Below are 17,164 nucleotides of genomic sequence, written 5' to 3'. Positions count from 1 at the left end.
TTGTCTCTCTGTATCTAGTGAGTGATGTCTGCACTGCTACACTGCATTGTCTCTCTGTGTATTTAGTGAGTGATACCTGCGCTGCTACACTGCATTGTCTCTCTGTATCTAGTGAGTGATGTCTGCACTGCTACACTGCATTGTCTCTCGGTGTATCTAGTGAGTGATACCTGCACTGCTACACTGCATTGTCTCTCTGTGTATCTAGTGAGTGATACCTGCACTGCTACACTGCATTGTCTCTCTGTATCTAGTGAGTGATACCTGCGCTGCTACACTGCATTGTCTTTCTGTATCTAGTGAGTGATGTCTGCACTGCTACACTGCATTGTCTCTCTGTGTATCTAGTGAGTGATACCTGCGCTGCTACACTGCATTGTCTCTCTCTGTATCTAGTGAGTGATACCTGCGCTGCTACACTGCATTGTCTCTCTGTGTATCTAGTGAGTGATACCTGCACTGCTACACTGCATTGTCTCTCTTTGTGTCTAGTGAGTGATACATGCGCTGCTACACTGCATTGTCTCTCTGTGTATCTAGTGAGTGTTACCTGCGCTGCTACATTGCATTGTCTCTCTGTGTATCTAGTGAGTGATACCTGCGCTGCTACACTGCATTGTCTCTCTGTGTTTCTAGTGAGTGATACCTGCGCTGCTACACTGCATTGTCTCTCTGTGTATCTAGTGAGTGATACCTGTGCTGCTACACTGCATTGTCTCTCTGTATCTAGTGAGTGATACCTGCGCTGCTACACTGCATTGTCTCTCTGCATCTAGTGAGTGATACCTGCGCTGCTACACTGCTTTCTCTCTGTGTATCTAGTGAGTGATACCTGCGCTGCTACACTGCATTGTCTCTCTATGTGTCTAGTGAGTGATACCTGCACTGCTACACTGCATTGTCTCTCTGTGTATCTAGTGAGTGATACCTGCACTGCTACACTGCATTGTCTCTCTGTGTGTCTAGTGAGTGATACCTGTGCTGCTACACTGCATTGTCTCTCTGTGTATCTAGTGAGTGATACCTGCGCTGCTACACTGCATTGTCTCTCTGTGTATCTAACGAGTGATACCTGCACTGCTACACTGCATTGTCACTCTGTGTGTCTAGTCAGTGATACCTGCGCTTCTACACTGCATTGTCTCTCTGCATCTAGTGAGTGATACCTGCACTGCTACACTGCATTGTCTCTCTGCATCTAGTGAGTGATACCTGCGCTGCTACACTGCTTTCTCTCTATGTGTCTAGTGAGTGATACCTGCACTGCTACACTGCATTGTCTCTCTGTGTATCTAGTGAGTGATACCTGCACTGCTACACTGCATTGTCTCTCTGTGTATCTAGTGAGTGATACCTGCACTGCTACACTGCATTGTCTCTCTGTATCTAGTGAGTGATAACTGCACTGCTACACTGCATTGTCTCTCTGTATCTAGTGAGTGATACCTGCACTGCTACACTGCATTGTTTCTCTGTGTATCTAGTGAGTGATACCTGCACTGCTACACTGCATTGTCTCTCTGTGTATCTAGTGAGTGATACCTGCACTGCTACACTGCATTGTCTCTCTTTGTGTCTAGTGAGTGATACCTGCACTGCTACACTGCATTGTCTCTCTGTGTATCTAGTGAGTGATACCTGCACTGCTACACTGCATTGTCTCTCTGTGTATCTAGTGAGCGATACCTGCGCTGCTACACTGCATTGTCTCTCTGTGTATCTAGTGAGTGATACCTGCACTGCTACACTGCATTGTCTCTCTGTATCTAGTGAGTGATACCTGCACTGCTACACTGCATTGTCTCTCTGTGTATCTAGTGAGTGATGCCTGCACTGCTACACTGCATTGTCTCTCTGTGTATATAGTGAGTGATACCTGCACTGCTACACTGCATTGTCTCTCTGTGTATCTAGTGAGTGATGCCTGCACTGCTACACTGCATTGTCTCTCTGTGTATATAGTGAGTGATACCTGCACTGCTACACTGCATTGTCTCTCTGTATCTAGTGAGTGATACCTGCGCTGCTACACTGCATTGTCTCTCTGTGTATCTAGTGAGTGATACCTGTGCTGCTACACTGCATTGTCTCTCTGTGTATCTAGTGAGTGATACCTGCACTGCTACACTGCATTGTCTCTCGGTGTATCTAGTGAGTGATACCTGCGCTGCTACACTGCATTGTCTCTCTGCATCTAGTGAGTGATACCTGCACTGCTACACTGCATTGTCTCTCTGTATCTAGTGAGTGATACCTGCGCTGCTACACTGCATTGTCTCTCTGTATCTAGTGAGTGATACCTGCGCTGCTACACTGCATTGTCTCTCTGTATCTAGTGAGTGATGTCTGCACTGCTACACTGCATTGTCTCTCTGTGTATCTACTGAGTGATACCTGCACTGCTACACTGCATTGTCTCTCTGTGTATCTAGTGAGTGATACCTGCGCTGCTACACTGCATTGTCTCTCTGTGTATCTAGTGAGTGATACCTGCACTGCTACACTGCATTGTCTCTCTTTGTGTCTAATGAGTGATACATGCGCTGCTACACTGCATTGTCTCTCTGTTTATCTAGTGAGTGATACCTGCGCTGCTACATTGCATTGTCTCTCTGTGTAACTAGTGAGTGATACCTGCAGTGCTACACTGCATTGTCTCTCTGTGTATCTAGTGAGTGATACCTGCGCTGCTACACTGCATTGTCTCTCTGTGTATCTAGTGAGTGATACCTGCGCTGCTACATTGCATTGTCTCTCTGTGTATCTAGTGAGTGATACCTGCGCTGCTACACTGCATTGTCTCTCTGTGTATCTAGTGAGTGATACCTGCGCTGCTACACTGCATTGTCTCTCTGTGTGTCTAGTGAGTGATACCTGCGCTGCTACACTGCATTGTCTCTCTGTGTATCTAGTGAGTGATACCTGTGCTGCTACACTGCATTGTCTCTCTGTATCTAGTGAGTGATACCTGCGCTGCTACACTGCATTGTCTCTCTGCATCTAGTGAGTGATACCTGCGCTGCTACACTGCTTTCTCTCTGTGTATCTAGTGAGTGATACCTGCGCTGCTACACTGCATTGTCTCTCTGTGTGTCTAGTGAGTGATACCTGCGCTGCTACACTGCATTGTTTCTCTGTGTATCTAGTGAGTGATACCTGCACTGCTACACTGCATTGTCTCTCTGTGTGTCTAGTGAGTGATACCTGCACTGCTACACTGCATTGTCTCTCTGTGTATCTAGTGAGTGATACCTGTGCTGCTACACTGCATTGTCTCTCTGCATCTAGTGAGGGATACCTGCGCTGCTACACTGCATTGTCTCTCTGTGTATCTAGTGAGTGATACCTGCGCTGCTACACTGCATTGTCACTCTGTGTGTCTAGTGAGTGATACCTGCGCTTCTACACTGCATTGTCTCTCTGCATCTAGTGAGTGATACCTGCACTGCTACACTGCATTGTCTCTCTGTGTATCTAGTGAGTGGTACCTGCACTGCTACACTGCATTGTCTCTCTTTGTGTCTAGTGAGTGATACCTGCACTGCTACACTGCATTGTCTCTCTGTGTGTATCTAGTGAGTGATACCTGCACTGCTACACTGCATTGTCTCTCTGTGTATCTAGTGAGTGATACCTGCGCTGCTACACTGCATTGTCTCTCTGTATCTAGTGAGTGATACCTGCGCTGCTACACTGCATTGTCTCTCTGTATCTAGTGAGTGATACCTGCACTGCTACACTGCATTGTCTCTCTGTGTATCTAGTGAGTGATTCCTGCACTGCTACACTGCATTGTCTCTCTGTGTATCTAGTGAGTGATACCTGCACTGCTACACTACATTGTCTCTCTGTGTATCTAGTGAGTGATACCTGCGCTGCTACACTGCATTATCTCTCTGTGTGTCTAGTGAATGATACCTGCACTGCTACACTGCATTGTCTCTCTGTGTATCTAGTGAGTGATACCTGCACTGCTACACTGCATTGTCTCTCTGTATCTAGTGATACCTCCGCTGCTACACTGCATTGTCTCTCTGTGTATCTAGTGAGTGATACCTGCACTGCTACACTGCATTGTCTCTCTGTGTATCTAGTGAGTGATACCTGCACTGCTACACTGCATTGTCTCTCTGTGTATCTAGTGAGTGATACCTGCACTGCATTGTCTCTCTGTATCTAGTGAGTGATACCTGCGCTGCTACACTGCATTGTCTCTCTGTGTATCTAGTGAGTGATACCTGCACTGCTACACTGCATTGTCTCTCTGTATCTAGTGAGTGATACCTGCGCTGCTACACTGCATTGTCTCTCTGTGTATCTAGTGAGTGATACCTGTGCTGCTACACTGCATTGTCTCTCTGCATCTAGTGAGTGATACCTGCACTGCTACACTGCATTGTCTCTCTGTGTATCTAGTGAGTGATACCTGTGCTGCTACACTGCATTGTCTCTCTGCATCTAGTGAGTGATACCTGCACTGCTACACTGCATTGTCTCTCTGTGTATCTAGTGAGTGATACCTGCGCTGCTACACTGCATTGTCTCTCTGTGTATCTAGTGAGTGATACCTGCACTGCTACACTGCATTGTCTCTCTGCATCTAGTGAGTGATACTTGCACTGCTACACTGCATTGTCTCTCTTTGTGTCTAGTGAGTGATACCTGCACTGCTACACTGCATTGTCTCTCTGTGTATCTAGTGAGTGATACCTGTGCTGCTACACTGCATTGTCTCTCTGTATCTAGTGAGTGATACCTGCACTGCTACACTGCATTGTCTCTCTGTATCTAGTGAGTGATACCTGCACTGCTACACTGCATTGTCTCTCTGTATCTAGTGAGTGATACCTGCACTGCTACACTGCATTGTCTCTCTGTGTATCTAGTGAGTGATACCTGTGCTGCTACACTGCATTGTCTCTCTGTATCTAGTGAGTGATACCTGCACTGCTACACTGCATTGTCTCTCTGCATCTAGTGAGTGATACCTGCACTGCTACACTGCATTGTCTCTCTGTGTATCTAGTGAGTGATACCTGCACTGCTACACTGCATTGTCTCTCTGTATCTAGTGAGTGATACCTGCGCTGCTACACTGCATTGTCTCTCTGCATCTAGTGAGTGATACCTGCACTGCTACACTGCATTGTCTCTCTGTGTATCTAGTGAGTGATACCTGCACTGCTACACTGCATTGTCTCTCTGTATCTAGTGAGTGATACCTGCACTGCTACACTGCATTGTCTCTCTGTATCTAGTGAGTGATACCTGCACTGCTACACTGCATTGTCTCTCTGTATCTAGTGAGTGATACCTGCACTGCTACACTGCATTGTCTCTCTGTGTATCTAGTGAGTGATACCTGTGCTGCTACACTGCATTGTCTCTCTGTATCTAGTGAGTGATACCTGCACTGCTACACTGCATTGTCTCTCTGCATCTAGTGAGTGATACCTGCACTGCTACACTGCATTGTCTCTCTGCATCTAGTGAGTGATACCTGCACTGCTACACTGCATTGTCTCTCTGTGTATCTAGTGAGTGATACCTGTGCTGCTACACTGCATTGTCTCTCTGCATCTAGTGAGTGATACCTGCACTGCTACACTGCATTGTCTCTCTGTGTATCTAGTGAGGGATACCTGCGCTGCTACACTGCATTGTCTCTCTGTGTATCTAGTGAGTGATACCTGCACTGCTACACTGCATTGTCTCTCTGCATCTAGTGAATGATACTTGCACTGCTACACTGCATTGTCTCTCTTTGTGTCTAGTGAGTGATACCTGCACTGCTACACTGCATTGTCTCTCTGTGTATCTAGTGAGTGATACCTGTGCTGCTACACTGCATTGTCTCTCTGTATGTAGTGAGTGATACCTGCACTGCTACACTGCATTGTCTCTCTGTATCTAGTGAGTGATACCTGCACTGCTACACTGCATTGTCTCTCTGTATCTAGTGAGTGATACCTGCACTGCTACACTGCATTGTCTCTCTGTGTATCTAGTGAGTGATACCTGTGCTGCTACACTGCATTGTCTCTCTGTATCTAGTGAGTGATACCTGCACTGCTATACTGCATTGTCTCTCTGCATCTAGTGAGTGATACCTGCACTGCTACACTGCATTGTCTCTCTGTGTATCTAGTGAGTGATACCTGCACTGCTACACTGCATTGTCTCTCTGTATCTAGTGAGTGATACCTGCGCTGCTACACTGCATTGTCTCTCTGTGTTTCTAGTGAGTGATACCTGCACTGCTACACTGCATTGTCTCTCTGTATCTAGTGAGTGATACCTGCGCTGCTACACTGCATTGTCTCTCTGTGTATCTAGTGAGTGATACCTGTGCTGCTACACTGCATTGTCTCTCTGCATCTAGTGAGTGATACCTGCACTGCTACACTGCATTGTCTCTCTGTATCTAGTGAGTGATACCTGTGCTGCTACACTGCATTGTCTCTCTGCATCTAGTGAGTGATACCTGCACTGCTACACTGCATTGTCTCTCTGTGTATCTAGTGAGTGATACCTGCGCTGCTACACTGCATTGTCTCTCTGTGTATCTAGTGAGTGATACCTGCACTGCTACACTGCATTGTCTCTCTGCATCTAGTGAGTGATACTTGCACTGCTACACTGCATTGTCTCTCTTTGTGTCTAGTGAGTGATACCTGCACTGCTACACTGCATTGTCTCTCTGTGTATCTAGTGAGTGATACCTGTGCTGCTACACTGCATTGTCTCTCTGTATCTAGTGAGTGATACCTGCACTGCTACACTGCATTGTCTCTCTGTATCTAGTGAGTGATACCTGCGCTGCTACACTGCATTGTCTCTCTGTATCTAGTGAGTGATACCTGCACTGCTACACTGCATTGTCTCTCTGTGTATCTAGTGAGTGATACCTGCGCTGCTACACTACATTGTCTCTGTGTATCTAGTGAGTGATACCTGCACTGCTACACTGCATTGTCTCTCTGTATCTAGTGAGTGATAATTGTGCTGCTACACTGCATTGTCTCTCTGTAACTAGTGAGTGACAATTGTGCAGATGTGTCTCCTGCAGTGTCAGCTGGGGATCTGTCAGTCACAGTGTCGGATCCCTGTATGTATGTACAGTGTCTTCTATCTGTGCCCTGTAGCTGTGGGGATTTCTCCAGGCTTGTGTGGCACAGACATTTATCAGACATGACACAATCCTTTTTTTGATGTCAGTTTCTAAGAATAATCCGTCTTATGTTCAGGCCTCAGATTTTGTTTGTGTACTGACAGCGCCCTCACTCCAGTCTCATTTATTACTTTTTGTCCCCGCATGATGTTCACCTGATGCTTGTTTACATGGGAGATGTGTGTGTAATATACATCATTTATCTCGCAGAAAACAATACAGCTCCTCAATTAGATATTCTCTCGCGGCTCATGTTCACTGGTAGTTTTTTCTAGCTTTGTAATCACAAGATTTGGGGACCGTATAAGTCTGTAACATCATTCAGCTTCATTTTCTCCCTGCCTATTATTTACATCTACCTACAGGTTATTTTGTTATTACAGATAAGTATTATTGTCATACATGAACTTTTCTACTTCAGGGTCCATAGGGTATCCACAGGATACCTTGGGGTATAGGTGTGACGTCAGTCGCAGGGCACCAAAGAGTTAAGCTTTCAGCCTCCCAGGATGCACTAGGTCCCCCTCCTATACCCCGCCCCCGGGCCAAGGCACCTCAGTTTAGTTTGGTGCCCGGCCGGAGTCGGGTGCACCTGTTGGAGTGGGGGCTAGAAGAGCCCCTGAAGCTTATTCTTCATGCAGCTGTGGCTGCACAACTGGATGAACAGCATGGACAGTCAGTCCTGACGTCCATGCTGTCTTCCCTACACCCCGCCGGTACCAGAACGCCGGTACTGATCCGGGGATGCTGGTGGGCGTCTGGGGTCACAGCTAGCGGTGACCCCAGATGCTCCGGACCATGGCCGGATTCAAGGGGGACAGAGGTAAGCAGCGGGGTCCCGCGGTGGGTCCCCGCTGATCACATGGTCCTAAGTCCCCAGGCAGGGGGCTCCCTGGGGACTGGCTGCAGCGTGGAGCCAGGCGACCAACCTGCGCTTCCACTACCCCCTGGGACAGCGGACCGCAGCAGAGCGGTAGCGCTGCGGCGTCCCAGGGGTTAAATGCATGCCAGGGGAGCGCGCCTTCCCTGTCTCACAGCCGGCGCCTCCCCCGCTGCACACAGCCCTCTCTGCATGCTGCCGACTGGTCCTGTGTCAGCGCTCCTCCCCCAGGCCAGCCTCCTCTCTGCTCCTCGGCGGCCATCTTCTCCAGAACGCATGGTGAACGCTGCTGGAAGCGCTGGACGGAAGCATCGTGGTCTGGGTCCCCCCGCATACCTCTCCTCCGCTGTGGTCAGGTCTGTGTATGCAGCGCTGTGTCCTACCAGGCCCTGTGTCTGTGTAGTTGAGTGATCAGCGCTGTTAGTGCAGGAATTGTTATTTTTCTGCATTGTATGTGACTGTGCTAGCGCTGCTGCCTGTAATCTTTTCTTCTCTAAACTGTCAGCTTTATTACTGTCCCTGTTCTTTCTGCTAAAGCCCTTGCGGTGCGGTGCTGCAGGGTGGTCTCTCGCCTATTTAATACTTAATTGGTGAGAGAGGTCACATACGTGATGCCATCATGTCTGAAAGTGATTTTCCCCTCCGGCTACAGTGTACCACGTGCAAAGTACCGTTAGCGGAGGGGGAGGGTAGCGCGGAGGGCCTTTGCCGGCAGTGTTTGTCCATGGCGCGGCCTATTACGGTTACAGCACCGGTACAGGAGCCGCCCTGGGCTTGTTTCGCTCAGGCGTTAACAGCTTTAGTGGGCCAGTTAGCTCCGCAGCCCGCGTTTACTCCGATGGGTTTGTCCCAGCAGTCTGTGGTGTCGTCACCCATGCAGGGGTTCCCACGACAATTGGTGGTACCCCACAGTCTCCCTATTTCCCCGCTCCCGGGTTCTCAGGAGCCAGCGTGGGTTAACTCCCTGACGAGTTCTTTACAGCACTTGTCGGATGTGTTGCAAGGGGAGTCTGTGATGCGGTCTCATAAAAGGCCGGTGGCGTCTCTGTCCGCTCCTTATGAGGATGACGAAGGGACGTCTGATGATGGGGAGATTCTAGATCCTGACGATCAGGAACCTCTCCATACTAAGGACGCTGATGCTAAGTCCAAAGTATATATTCCTGGACTTATTTGGGCGGTCCGCACAGCCTTGGTGATTGAGGACGAAGTTCCCCCAGCGGCTAAATCTAAGTATGCCTTTTTCAAAGATGTGAAGGGCGATGCCACAGTCTTTCCTCTTTCGGGTCAGTTGGTGGACCATTTAGAGGAGGCGTGGAAACAACCTGGCAAAAGATACCAGCCGCAGAGACGCCTGGCGGTGGCTTATCCGTTCGCGGATAATTATTTTGCGAAGTGGGAATCCCCTCCACAGGTGGATTCTCACGTGACCCGTCTTGTCCGTAGTGCCACATTGCCGATGCCATCCATGTCCTCCCTTAAGGATGCTACGGACCGCAAGGTAGAAATCTGCCTGAAGTCCGCTTATTCCCTTGCAGGGGGGGCAGCACGGCCGGCTATGGCCATTTGCTGGGTTGCCAGAGCGATGGAGCGCTGGGCGGATTCATTAGAGGCTTCTTTTGAATCCGATTGTCCGGCCGATCAGGCGGAGTTGATTGGCAATCTCCGTGATTCGGCCACCTACATCAACGAGGCGCCTCTAGACATTAGTACTCTGGTGTCTAGAATTTCTTCAGCAGCGGTAGCTGCTCGTCGCACCTTGTGGCTGCGATCCTGGAAGGCGGACGCAGATTCCAAGAAAGGTCTGGAAGCGTTGCCGTTTACCGGAGAAGTTCTCTTCGGTCCGGATCTGGATAAGATTGTGGCCACGCTGGCGGCAGCCAAATCTGCCTGTCTCCCGTCGGCCGCTGCTCCTTCTGGTTCGGGACCATCGTCCTTTCGGTCATCTAGGGCCCAGGACAGGCCCAAACCACAGTCGTTTCCTCGACAGGCTGGCCCTAAGAAATCGGTCAAGCCCCGGAAGCAGGCATGGAGTACCAGACGTCCGGCCCCCAAGCCAGATGACAAGCCTGCGGCCTGACGGTCCGGGCCTCCCTTTGGGGGATCCCAGGGTGGGAGGCCGCCTGCTACAGTTCGCCCAGTGTTGGTCGACCACTACGACAGACACTTGGGTTCTGGAGGTGGTTTCCCACGGATACGCCCTCTCCTTCCGGCACAGACCCCCGGCTCGCTTCTTCACCACGGGTCTCCCATCAGACCGGAACAAGGCTACGGAGCTGCGGAAGGTATTGCACACTATGCTCCAGGCTGGAGTTATAGTGGCGGTTCCATTCTCCCAGAGGGGCCAGGGTTTCTATTCAAATCTATTTTTGGTACAGAAACCCAATGGGTCATATCGTCCGATTCTCAACCTCAAAGCACTCAACAAGTCTTTGCGGGTCCCGAAGTTTCGGATGGAGACCCTACGGTCCATCATTCTGGCGCTGGAACCTGGGGACTACTTGGTGTCATTGGACATACAGGACGCTTACCTGCATGTCCCTATTCTTTGGCGCCATCAACAGTTCCTCAGGTTTGCAATCAGCAGCGACCACTTCCAGTTTCGGGCGTTACCTTTTGGCCTGGCAACAGCACCACGTGTTTTCACCAAGGTGATGGCGGTCATGGCGGCTTCTCTGCGGCTGCAGGGAGTCCGCATGTTGCCGTATTTGGACGACCTGTTATTGGTGGCAGGATCTCCAGAGCTCCTGTTACGCCACTTGGACCTGACCATTGCACTGCTGCAACGGCACGGCTGGCTAATCAACTGGCAGAAGTCCACTCTAATCCCGTCTCGGAGGATTCTGCATCTTGGAGCCTTATTGGACTCGGGACAGCAAAGGATCTTCGTGACGGAGGACAAGATCTCTGCTTTACAGTCAAGGGTGCGCAGTTGTCTGCACAGCCGCCGGGTGTCCTTACACTCGGCGATGAGGTTACTGGGCTCCATGGTGTCGGTGTTCGACATGGTGGAATACGCCCAGTTTCACTCCAGACCTCTGCAGCACCTGATCCTGTCCAAGTGGAACGGGCTGACTCAGTCTCTGAAGTCCCAGACGATTGTGCTCACCCAGGAGGTTCGCCTGTCCCTTACGTGGTGGTTACAGACGACCCACCTCAACAAGGGACGTCCGTTCTGGGTTCCAAATTGGGTCCTGTTGACAACGGACGCCAGTCTTCGGGGCTGGGGAGCAGTTTCGGGTCCACACTTGTTCCAGGGCAGGTGGACGCCGACAGAAGCGGAGCTTCCAATAAATATCTTGGAACTCCGTGCGGTCTTCAATGCTCTCCAGCAGGCACAGCGGTTTCTCCAGGGTCGCCCGGTGCAGGTCCAGTCGGACAACGCTACCACCGTGGCCTACATAAACAGGCAAGGAGGAACTCGCAGTCGGGCGGCTCTCGTAGAGGTCTCTCGGATCCTGGTTTGGGCGGAGCGCAATCTTCCGGCCATATCAGCGGTCTTCATCCCGGGAGTGCTCAATTGGGAGGCGGACTTTCTAAGTCGCCAGGACGTTCATCCGGGGGAATGGTCCCTGCACCCGGACGTTTTTCAACTACTGGTGGACAGGTGGGGTCTTCCAGAAATCGACCTCATGGCGTCCCGGCACAACAACAAGTTGCCGGTGTACGGGTCTCGCACAAGAGACGAAGGGGCGTCTCTGGTGGATGCTCTGTCCGTCCGGTGGACGTTACGGTACGCATACCTGTTCCCTCCGGTCTCCCTTCTTCCACGGGTAATCCGGAAATTCAAACAGGAAGGAGGGACGCTCCTGTTGATAGCTCCCGCGTGGCCCAGACGGCACTGGTTCTCAGACCTTCAGGGTCTGTCCGTGGACATTCCTCTGCGGTTGCCGCTACGACCGGACCTTCTGTCTCAGGGTCCTTGCCTTCACCCGGACCTGACTCGGCTGTCTTTGACGGCGTGGCTGTTGAGACGGCCATGCTGAGGTCCCGGGGGTTTTCCAGCTCTGTGGTGCGTACCATGTTACGAGCTCGGAAACCGTCTTCCGCGAGGATATACCATCGCGTGTGGCATACGTTCTTCCAGTGGTGTCGACCGAGAGGTTATGCACCGCGGGAGTTTCGTCTGTCTCGGATTCTCGCCTTCCTGCAAGCGGGACTAGATCATGGGCTTCGCCTTGCTTCTTTGAAGGTACAGGTTTCGGCCCTATCTGTCTGGTTTCACCGTAGGATTGCTACAATCCCGGATGTGCGCACCTTTATGCAGGGTGTTCTCCGCATTCAGCCGCCCTTTGTTCCACCTGTGGCGCCTTGGGATTTGGCTGTGGTCCTGAGGGTTCTCCAAGGACCGCCGTTTGAACCACTGGGCTCAGTGGATCTTAAATGGCTAACAGCTAAGACTGTTTTCCTTCTGGCTATTGCTTCGGCCAGACGTGTTTCTGAGTTAGGGGCTCTTTCTTGTAGACCCCCTTTCTTAGTTTTTTATGGGAACAGGGCAGTGCTCCGCACTCGGCCCGAGTTTCTTCCCAAAGTTGTTTCCCAGTTTCATATTAACGAGGAAATAGTTGTTCCGGCCTTTAACTCACCGGGTCTTTCCGTGGGTGAGGCCTCTTTGGATGTTGTGCGGGCCTTAAGGACTTATGTTGACCGCACTTCTTCGTTTAGGAAGTCGGACGCTTTGTTTGTCCTCTTTGGCTTCCGTAAAAAGGGTTGGCCTGCTTCAAAGCAAACTTTGGCAGCCTGGATCCGTATGGCTATTTCTGAAGCTTATCTTCATGAAGGCCTACCGGTCCCTCCTTCTCTGAAGGCTCATTCCACTAGGTCTGTGGGTCCTTCGTGGGCAGCTCGACGTGGTGCCTCGGCAGTTCAGATCTGCAAGGCTGCTACGTGGTCTTCTGTCCATACCTTCGTGAGGTATTACAGGTTTGACACCTTCGCCTCTCAGGATGCTTCCTTCGGGCGGCGGATTCTCCTTTCTGCACAGGAGCGTCCCCACCCTTAAAGGATACTGCTTTGGGACATCCCCAAGGTATCCTGTGGATACCCTATGGACCCTGAAGTAGAAAATATGAGATATGGTAAGAACTTACCCTTGTTATCTCTATTTCTACGAAGTCCATAGGGTTCCACAGGACTCCCGCCCTGTCGCACCTGTGCTGCAGATGGGCTTTGCTCTGGTCACCGGTTTTCCGTCTCCCTCTGGTGAGAATGTGATTCTTGTATGTGTCCAGATCTTTGTTCTCTCTCTTCCTTCTCCTCCTCCGGCCTATGGCTTGGTAACTAACTGAGGTGCCTTGGCCCGGGGGCGGGGTATAGGAGGGGGACCTAGTGCATCCTGGGAGGCTGAAAGCTTAACTCTTTGGTGCCCTGCGACTGACGTCACACCTATACCCCAAGGTATCCTGTGGAACCCTATGGACTTCGTAGAAATAGAGATAACAAGGGTAAGTTCTTACCATATCTCATATTTTTTCTGGTTCTGTGGTGCAGTAATTTGCAGTGCCACATTGTAGTACCACCAGTTCACATTATGCCACACTGTAGTGCCCACCGTGCAACATTTCAGGGCCCCCAATTCATATTAAGCCACATCACAGTGCCCCCAGTTGATATTATGCCATACTACAGGGCCCTCAGTTCATATTATGTCACATTACAGTGGGCCTGATTCAGAGCCGGACGCTATTTGCGCTCGCTTGTTCAGAAAAAAGGGGCCTGGTATTTTAAATTTGAGCGCTCGCTCTTTGCGGTCTGTTGACACCTCTATGTCTGAACGAGAAAACGATATATGTGCTCGCTATTTTGTAAAAAACGCCCCCTGGCCGCTTTGTTAATTATGCACACCCTTAAAACGCCCGTTTTGACCGTTTGGCACGCCTGCGTTCGAATTACCACTCCCCGTTTTCAAGCACCTTCCCCTGTTACCACCCATAAACGCCTCATTCTGTCACTCAAATTAGCAGGCATTCGCTATTATGCAAGCACACAATTTCCGACCGCAATGACTTGTTCGCGCATGCATATTACAACCCATACGCATGCGCAGTTGTGCGAACATCGCTCGGAGCGAACGAGCGGCCGCTTACGAGCGGCTCTGAATCAGGCCCTGTGTCCCCATTTCCTATCATGCCACAATAGTGTGCCCTGTTCATATTATGCCACATTACAGTGCCCACAGTTCATATTATTCCACATGACAGTGCCTCCAGTTCATATTATGCCATATTACAGTGCCTCCAGTTCATATTATGCCACATTACAGTGCCCCAGTACCTATCATGCCACATTAGTGTCCCCTGTTCATATTATACCTTACTATAGTGCATCCTGTTCATATTATTCCACATTACAGTGCCCAGTTCAGATTATTCCACCTTACAGACCCCCCTTTACCATTATTATATCCACTACATACATCATTCACTCCTATCCCATAGTTTTTAGAGGTAGATTTTATTTAGTATATTTTAGCCTTTGTTTGATTTTTAATTTCATTTTCTTGTCCACTTAGAGAGCTTGTTATTCTCAGAGCTGAGCCCGTTGAAAGACAGAGGTGGCGCTCTACAGAAGTGTGTTTCTACTGTGGACAGCGTTCGCTACTCCTTCCTGACCGGCCTGCTGCTGCAGCGCAAGCAGCCGGTCCTCCTCACAGGTGAGTGCTGCCAGTGCCCCCAGCTGTGCTGTAGCGTTACCTGACTTATGACCCTCGCCCACCTCCATAGGTATCATCCTGCGTTATTGAGAGGATTGTGGGATTCTGTTGATAATTAGGCTCTTGCCTCTGGGGAGACTGTTCCTGGATCATGTTCCCCTCAGGTTTTACCTATTTATACTAGGGGTGTGCACCGGCCACTTTTCGTGTTTTGTGTTTTGGTTTTGGATCTGGATCTTTCTTCGTGTTTTGGATCTGGATTGGTTTTGCCAAAACCACCCTTCCGTGTTTTGGGTTCTGGGTTTTGTGTTTTGGATCTGTATTTTTTTGAAAAAAAGCATAAAAACAGCTAAAATCACAGAATTTGTAGGTTTTTCTGCTCCTATGCTATTATTAACCTCAATAACCTTAATTTCCACTCATTTCCAGTCTATTCTGAATACCTCACACCTCACAATAGTGTTTTTATGTCCAAAAGGTTGCACCGAGGTAGCTGGATGACTATGCTAAGCGACACGAGTGGGCGGCACAAACACGTGACCCATCTAGGCGTGAAACTGCAGTGGCAGACAGGATGGCATTGAAAAACTAGGCCCCAAACTGTACATAATGCAAAGAAAAAAAAGAGGTGCAAGATGGAATTGTCCTTGGGCCCTCCCACCCACCCTTATGTTGTATAAACAGGACATGCACACTTTAACAAACCAATCATTTCAGCGCCAGGGTCTGCCACACAACTGTGGCTGAAATGATTGGTTCGTTTGGGCCCCCACAAAACAAGCTGGCAATTAATCTGTCCCTGCACAAACTGGCTCTACGGAGGCAAGAAGTCGTCCTCATCCTCCTCATCCACAGATTCCTCACCCTCTTCAGTGTTATGTACATCCTCATCCTCACAGAGTATTAATTCGTTCCTGCTGGAACCACAGGTCCCTCTGTACGTTCTGGAGGCTGGTCTCCCTGGAAGAGTTGATCATTCATTTTATGAACATCATCTTCTCCACATTTTGTGGAAGCAACCTCCTACGCCTTTCGCTAACAAGGTTCCCGGCTGCACTAAACACTCTTTCGGAGTACACACTGGAGGGGGGGCAACTCAGGTAAAATAGAGCCAGTTTGTACAGGGACCTCCAAATTGCTTCTTTTTCCTGCCAGTACAGGTACGGACTGTCTGACATGCCTACTTGGATGCTGTCACCGATGTAATCCTTTAACAGACAGACGCACGCTTGTCGCTGCTGCTTTGAGGATTCAAGTGCGGCTACAGCCCACACAATTCACAAACACAGAAAAAAAAAAAGAATATTTTTATTGTTTGTGGAGCACACTTTGAGGGTTACACCACCCTCTAACAGACAGACGCACGCTTGTCGCTGCTGCTTTGAGGATGCAAGTGCGGCTACAGCCCACACAATTCACAAAGACAGAAAAAAGAAGAAGAATATTTTTATTCTTTGTGTAGCACACTTTGAGGGTGTCACCACCCTTTAACAGACAGACGCACGCTTGTCGCTGCTGCTTTAAGGATGCAGGTGCGGCTACAGCCCACACATTTCACAAAGACCGAAAAAAAAAGAACAATATTTTAATTGTTTGTGTAGCACACTTTGAGGGTGTCACCACCCTTTAACAGACAGACGCACGCTTGTCGCTGCTGCTTTAAGGATGCAGGTGCGGCTATAGCCCACACAATTCACAAAGACAGAAAAAAGAAGAATATTTTTATTGTTTGTGTAGCACACTTTGAGGGTGTCACCACCCTTTAACAGACAGACGCACGCTTGTCGTTGCTGCTTTGAGGATGCAAGTGCGGCTACATCGCACACAAGTCACAAACACATAAAAAAAATAGTTTTTTATTTTTTGGAGCACTTTGAGAGTTACACCACCCTTTAACAGACAGACGCACGCTTGTCGCTGCTGCTTTAAGGATGCAGGTGCGGCTACAGCCCACACATTTCACAAAGACCGAAAAAAAGAACAATATTTTAATTGTTTGTGTAGAACACTTTGAGGGTGTCACCACCCTTTAACAGACAGACGCACGCTTGTCGCTGCTGCTTTAAGGATGCAGGTGCAGCTACAGCCCACACAATTCACATAGACAGATAAAAGAAGAAGAATATTTTTATTGTTTGTGTAGCACACTTTGAGGGTGTCACCACCCTTTAACAGACAGACGCACGCTTGTCGCTGCTGCTTTAAGGATGCAGGTGCGGATACAGCCCACACATTTCACAAAGACCGAAAAAAAAAGAACAATATTTTAATTGTTTGTGTAGCACACTTTGAGGGTGTCACCACCCTTTAACAGACAGACGCACGCTTGTCGCAGCTGCTTTAAGGATGCAGGTGCGGCTACAGCCCACACAATTCACAAAGACAGAAAAAAGAACAATATTTTAATTGTTTGTGTAGCACACTTTGAGGGTGTCACCACCCTTTAACAGACAGACGCACG

The 17,164-nt window shown here is 49.5% G+C and overlaps 1 protein-coding gene across 1 annotated transcript in view; it reads left to right on the top strand.

The window, feature by feature from the left end:
• Positions 1–17,164, top strand: part of DNAH14 (dynein axonemal heavy chain 14) — a 1,015,490-nt gene that overhangs the window by 785,633 nt on the left and 212,693 nt on the right. Inside the window, exon 45 of the mRNA XM_088449338.1 lies at positions 14,563–14,703. Within this exon, the coding sequence (XP_088305464.1) occupies positions 14,563–14,703 (141 nt within the window). The remainder of the gene's footprint in view (positions 1–14,562; positions 14,704–17,164) is intronic.

The sequence above is a fragment of the Taudactylus pleione genome, unplaced genomic scaffold (genome assembly GCF_031769625.1).
Source record: "Taudactylus pleione unplaced genomic scaffold, aTauple2 ptg000483l, whole genome shotgun sequence".
Lineage (NCBI taxonomy): Eukaryota > Metazoa > Chordata > Amphibia > Anura > Myobatrachidae > Taudactylus > Taudactylus pleione.
Note: the sequence above shows the minus strand (reverse complement) of the source record. Positions and strands in the feature narration are given on the sequence as shown.